The sequence below is a fragment of the Sinocyclocheilus anshuiensis genome, unplaced genomic scaffold, assembly GCF_001515605.1.
Source record: "Sinocyclocheilus anshuiensis isolate Anshui unplaced genomic scaffold, SAMN03320099.WGS_v1.1 scaffold321, whole genome shotgun sequence".
NCBI lineage: Eukaryota > Metazoa > Chordata > Actinopteri > Cypriniformes > Cyprinidae > Sinocyclocheilus > Sinocyclocheilus anshuiensis.
In genome coordinates this window covers 345,383-351,793 of record NW_015537948.1, presented here as the reverse complement: position 1 = coordinate 351,793, position 6,411 = coordinate 345,383, and the positions used below count along the sequence as shown (strand labels likewise).

The 6,411-nt window shown below is 36.9% G+C and overlaps 1 protein-coding gene across 3 annotated transcripts in view; it reads left to right on the top strand.

Annotated features, from left to right (window-relative positions):
• The window catches only part of LOC107664351 (protein HID1-like), a 26,382-nt gene that overhangs the window by 1,557 nt on the left and 18,414 nt on the right, over positions 1-6,411 (top strand). Inside the window, exons 1-3 of one of the 3 annotated variants that reach the window (XM_016454897.1) lie at positions 1,756-1,922; positions 3,690-3,839; positions 5,501-5,671. In XM_016454897.1, coding sequence (XP_016310383.1) covers positions 1,857-1,922; positions 3,690-3,839; positions 5,501-5,671 — 387 coding nt within the window. In that variant the 5' untranslated portion in view covers positions 1,756-1,856. Of the gene's footprint in view, positions 1-1,755; positions 1,923-3,689; positions 3,840-5,500; positions 5,672-6,411 lie in introns of those variants that run through there. The other 2 variants (XM_016454905.1, XM_016454913.1) reach the window with 2 other exon arrangements.

The window sequence follows — 6,411 nt, the reverse complement described above, 5'->3', positions numbered from 1 at the left end:
TTTTTCATCTCATCAAAGAGAAATTTGAACTGAACTGTTATTTGCTTAAGAAACATACTTTTGTCTCCTGTATTTTCTGTTCTGATAACTAATGGGAAAAAACTGTCTGTTCCTCGATTAAACCACTTCATACCAGTCATCTCACGATGACCATGGGACACTGATATTAGAGTTGTCTCTAGCTGGAGACTCAATCGGGTTACAAAAAATGATGTCAGGAAACGGCACTGGCCATTTCGTTGGGTCTTTTGTAAAGTCACAGATACTGTACGGACAATACAGCTCAGTTTTTTATGTATCTTGCTCTGTTGAACAGAAAAAGTGACTGTACGTAGGCCATACTGGATTAACACCATGCATTTCCTGTCAGCGGGAAAGCCACGCCCCCAGCTATCACATGAGCCCGACCAAGTCCATGGTTGACACCCTCTCATTAGCATGTTGCGCAGAGGAAAAATAAATGTGGAACTACATTCAGAAATAAATGAGTGATCAAAGGAAAATAAATAGGATGAGTTTAGCATTTCCTTAAACATTTTCCATTTGTCCACTAATTTATTTTATTTATTTGCCTACTTTAATCACATGTTTAATTATTTCTATATGTATTTAAACAAGAATTTGTGTATTTATACAGACATTTATTTATTTATTTGCATATTTATTTATTTGTGTATTTATTTATTTATTGTGTTTGCAGGTTTCGTCCTCCATATTACCATTACACAAAGACATGAAAAGAAATAAAGAATAAAAATGTTTAGGGCAAGATTGATTCAACATAATTAATTACTTCTTTTTTAAACGCTAAAAAGTATGGTTTCTCTTTATGTATATGAAATTTAGCCATTAAAGAATAAAATTACAAAAATATATGTAAGTCCGTTTGTCTTTCTGACTTGCATAAAGACCGTGTATGACATACAGTATAACGCAGGGCTGCCCAAAGTCGGTCCTGAAGGGCCGGTGTCCTGCAGAGTTTAGCTCCAACTTGCCTCAGCACACCTGCTTTTAGGTTTCTAGTATGCCTAGTGAGAGCTTGATTAGCTGGTTCAGGTGTGTTTAATTGGGGTTGGAGCTAAATTCTTCTGGACACCGGCCCTCCAGGACCGAGTTTGGACACCCCTGGTATAACGCATCTGAACACATTTATAACATTTATGCTCATATTTCATTTTAACGCTGAATAACGAAACATTTGAGTATTAAAATGTAAAATGCGTTGGTTTTCATGAGAGTGCGAGATTTTTCAGAATCTGCTTTACATCCGAATGTTACTTTTTGTTGTTGTTGTTGCTGTCGAATGTTTTTGTCACTTAGATTTTATCCAAACGGAAACGCTACTACTTCATTTACGTTATACATCTGGAAAATGGGTTGTGATACTTGTGAAAAGTAAAAGATTTAAGGGTGAATTTGCTAAACAGTGTTTTCCTAGCAACTGCCAGTGCGTTTGGAATTTATTAATCCTACTATGGTAATTGTGGCAGAGACCTGGCTCATGAATATTAATATGAGCTGACTGACGTTGCTTGGTAACCTTTCTTGGGCGTCCAGTTGCGTAACCTAAGTAATATTCAACAGTCAGCCCTGCGTTATCAAGGGTTCATCAATTCAGCTGACTTGTGGACCGCTTACGGTCGTTCTGCCGTTTAGCCAATCAGTTACGCCTACTGGCCTGACGACACATTACCTAATGAATATTCATGAACCAAGCCCTGACCATAGTAGGAATGTTATATTCTCATCCCGGAAGTTTGTGGCTTTGGCGCACCACCGCCGCCTCCGCAGATGACACACGCAGAGGAGGAGGTGACGGGGATTAGAGACGAGCCTCATCATTATTTTCCCCAAAAATGGGAAATACAGACTCAAAGCTGAATTTCAGGAAGGCGGTGATCCAGCTGACCACAAAAACGCAGGTTCGTGTCTTTGGTGCCATTCGAGGCTGTGTGTGTTTCCAGATGGAGACTGCGCCGACCAGACCTATGCAACACCTCACAGACACACAGAGCACACATATCAATGAAATAAAACCTTACTTTAGCTTTCATATATGTGCGTATGGGTGCGCTGATCGCTGGTATTTATATTATTTACAAATGCCCATAATAAGACAGGTGTGATGTGTTTATCTGCATTATGTAAATATCTGCTTTATTTTGCTCATTTATATGGAAATTCCTCTTTTTTTTTTTTTTTTTTTTTTTTAAAAAAAAAAAAAAAAAAAAAACTCTAGCTTTCTATTCTACTTGTTTTTCTTTGTTTGTGTATATATATATCAGCACACATGTTGTCAACATGATGTAAATGTTAAACAAATCACTTGTTAAATATCTTTGCAGAAAAGATGCAAAAACTACAACTACATACTGTACAAACTTGTCTTATACACAGTGTTGGGGAAAGTTACTTTTAAAAGTAATGCATTACAATATTGCGTTACTCCATAAAAAAGTAACGAATTACGTTACTTAGTTACTTTTTATGGCAAGTAATGCGTTAAAAAAAGACACAAATGTTTGTCTAGAGTAATTTTTGCTTAGTACAGTTGAACTGGATCATCGAAGGTCAAAAGCAAAGACATTAGTTAATAGAAAGGGATTAAATACATAAAGGATATTTGTGTTGTTTAACATTTAATTATTGCAGGTTTGCGTCATTGCGAGATGCATTATAACTCGCGTTACTTGTAATGCGTTACCCCCAACACTGATCGTAATAATTTATTATATATTACTTACTTACTAAATTATTATTATTATTTTTTTTAAGTCTTAAGTAGGAATGCAATAACCGCTAAACATTTTTAAAACAAGATACATTTACAAAGAGCTAAACTGCATGAGAGAACATATCTTCAGTATAACTGTATTTTATTTCCTTTCAGTTGTTTTAAGCATAAACCTCTCTAAATAAATTTAAACTAAAGTTGAATATCTTATTTTATACCATTTATTTTAGGGTTTTTTGTTTGTTTGTTTCCTTGCTTGCTTGTTTTTGTTGAAAACATCAAATGAAACGATGAGGTATGTTAGATCCCGCCCCTACTGACGTGAAGTCTTTTGTTTTTTAATTGTCAAGTCATCCAAAAATAATTGAATAATACGTGTATAAGGGTAGTTGATAAATAAAATGGAATATTTTATTTCAAAAATAATCGATGTAGTCTCAAAAATGCATGTATTATATAAAAATCAGTCAAATGTTGTTTAAAATTGTTTTTCGAGGATAATACCATGTCACACCACAGGATGCTGCTGCTGTCACTACTTTTTAAACAGGATTTGAACTGGGAATCTGAAATGATTCGCTGTTTCTTGTTCTCTGCATGGTCAACATGATTGCATTGTTATTTTTAACTGTTAATTAAATATTGATGTGATTTATGAATTCAGTGATTGGATCAGCCCAGCTGTTGCTTCAGTCTGGTGTGTGTTAAAGGGATTTACGTATGCATTAAACCAGGGCTGCCCAAACTCGGTCCTGGAGGGCCGGTGTCCTGCAGAGTTTAGCTCCAACTTGCCTCAACACACCTGCCTTTAAGTTTCTAGTATGCCTAGTAAGAGCTTGATTAGCTGGTTCAGGTGTTTAATTGGGGTTGGAGCTAAACTCTTCAGGACACTGGTCCTCCAGGACCGAGTTTGGGCATCCCTGCATTAAACCTTATCCTCCTCACCCACCCCTAGCCTGTGGAAGCCACAGATGATGTGTTCTGGGATCAGTTCTGGGCTGATACTGCTACCATCGTTCAGGATGTGTTTGCCCTGCTGCCCGCCGCTGAGATCCGAGCCGTCCGGGAGGAATCGCCCTCCAATCTAGCAACACTGTGTTACAAGGTAGCGTTCATCTGTGCCGAAATAGATCCTGTTATGACATACGTGTAGCATTAACATTCAGTCATTAGAGAAAGTGCCTCATCAATAATATATGCAGTGATTGTGAGTTTAAAGTTGTTGGTGGGACAGAAAAGCAGCTGGCGCTTTCCCCTTCCTGTGTCAGTCCTTCCTGTTTGAGGCTGCCCATCAGAAAGAAAGCATGATTAGAAATCTTCATAGTCTTCAGACGCACATCCTGCCAGAGGAGTGTACAACAGAGAGAAAGAGAGAGAGAGAGAGAGACGTGTTGCTTGACTGTGTACTGAAGGAATAAAAGCATGACATCAGACCATAAGTAAAGAGATTTTATTGTGTAACTATTTAAAAATGATTTAACTTGTATGCACATGTACTCTGTTTAGTTTCACAATGGCCCCAAATGTATTTCACACTTATCTGAATGTCTGAATAACAAAAGATAACAAAGCACATCAAAGGCTATGTCATTTATTTGAAAGAAAAATACTTTTCATACAAAACATTTCACAAAAAGAAGTTTTATAGATACATGATTTAGTATACACTACCATCCATAAGTGTGGGGTCAGTATGTTTATATATATATATATATATATATACTTTGTACTTATTCATAATTTATACTTTTATTCAGCAAGGACACATTAAACGGATCAAAAGTGACATTAAAGACACTTATAAAGTTACAAAATATTTATTTTTCAAATAAATGCTTTGTTTCTGTCCATCAAAGAATCCTTTACAAATTGTATCACTGTTTCTACTAAAATATTAAGCAGCACAGAACAGTAATAATAATAAATGTTTCTTGAGCAGCAAATCAGCATATTAGAATGATTTCTGAAGGATCATGTGACACTGAAGACTGGAGTAATGATGCAGAAAAATCAGCTTTGTCATCACAGGAATTAATTGATTATCTTTTCAAATATATTTAATTATAAAGTAGTTATTTTAAATTGTAATAATATTTCACAATGTTACAGTTTTTACTGTATTTCTGATTAAATAAATGAAGCTTTGGTGAGCAAAAGAGGCGTCTTTTAAAAACAGAAACAAATCTTACCAACCGCAAACTTTTGAAAGTTAGTGTAGATCGCTGTTTAAAATGAACACAAAAATATTGTGCCACATTGTATTTGTGGATCATATTCATAGTTAATATGATTAACTTAACAGATTCATCATAGATTAGATAAAGTTTATTATGATTGTATTTTAATGATCAGACCTTTATTTGCATGAATATAAGGTGGACATTTATGGTCTTTATTTATTTATTTATTTTTTAATTGCACTTCTGCACGTGTCTGCAAATTTGAGTGTACATACAGTATATGCATGCATGCATATTTGTGGATGGCTGTGTATGTATATGTTTGCATATGTATATCTTATTATTATTTGGTGTAGTATTCTTGATTATGTTTAGAATTTTTTTTTTTATATTTTTACGCATATTTGTATCTTGCCTTTATGTTTTTACTTGCAATTTGACCTCCTGATGTACTTTCTGCATTAATTAATTTGTAGTATTGCTAAGCAGAAAAGTAAATAAACTTCGAAACTGAAAAAACTCCCATGTATGTGGATGTGTTGGTGTTCATGTTCGTACTGTCTTCTGTATCTGTGTATTCCCACAGGCAGTGGAGAAGTTGGTTCAGGGAGCCGAGTCCGGCTGCCCCACAGAGAAGGAGAAGCAGATCGTGCTGAACTGCGCTCGTATGCTGTCTCGAATCCTGCCCTACATCTTTGAGGACCAGGACTGGAGGGGGTTCTTCTGGTCCACCATTCCTGGCGCTGGCAGAGCAGAGGTGAGGAGCATTCACTAAATAATAACCATTAAGTGCTAGCAACTCACCTTCTTGTTTGGAATTTACAGAAACTGATTGATATTCAGCAGTGTGATTTCAAGGTTGTGTTTAAAGGGTTAGTTCACCCAAAAATGAAAATTCTGTTTTTCAATTTTTGCGCAAAGAAAACAAAAATAACGACTTTATTCCACATTTTCGTCTCTACTACGTCACTTGTGGACGCGCATTCATGACAGTACCATGACGCGAGCGTGTGGCGGCGCCGGCGCTGACCAGGGTTGCCAGGTTCTCACAAGAAAACCAGCCCAATCGCTACTCAAAACTAGCCCAAAACTAGCCCAATCGTGTTTCGAGGCGGTCCCCAGTTAAAAATCGCGTTCCAGGGGGGAAAATACACTTTTTTGGTGGGGTTCCCCTGCTAAAATTCGCATTCCAGGGGATAAATATCAATGTTATTGGAGTCGCTTCAACCCGCGGACATGAAAAAGAACCCGCGGCAACTGTGATAAAGTAGCCCAATTCCGCGGGAAAACCGCGGACTTGGCAACACTGGCGCTGACCCAGATCTGGCGTGATGACGTCATTACGCCGGATCTGGGTCAGCACTGCCACATACTGTTGTGAACGCACGTCCACAAGTGACGCAGTAGAGACGAAAATGTGGAATAATGTCGTTATTTTTGTTTTCTTTGCGCAAAAAAGTATTCTCGTAGCTTCGTAACTTTACAGTTGAACCACTG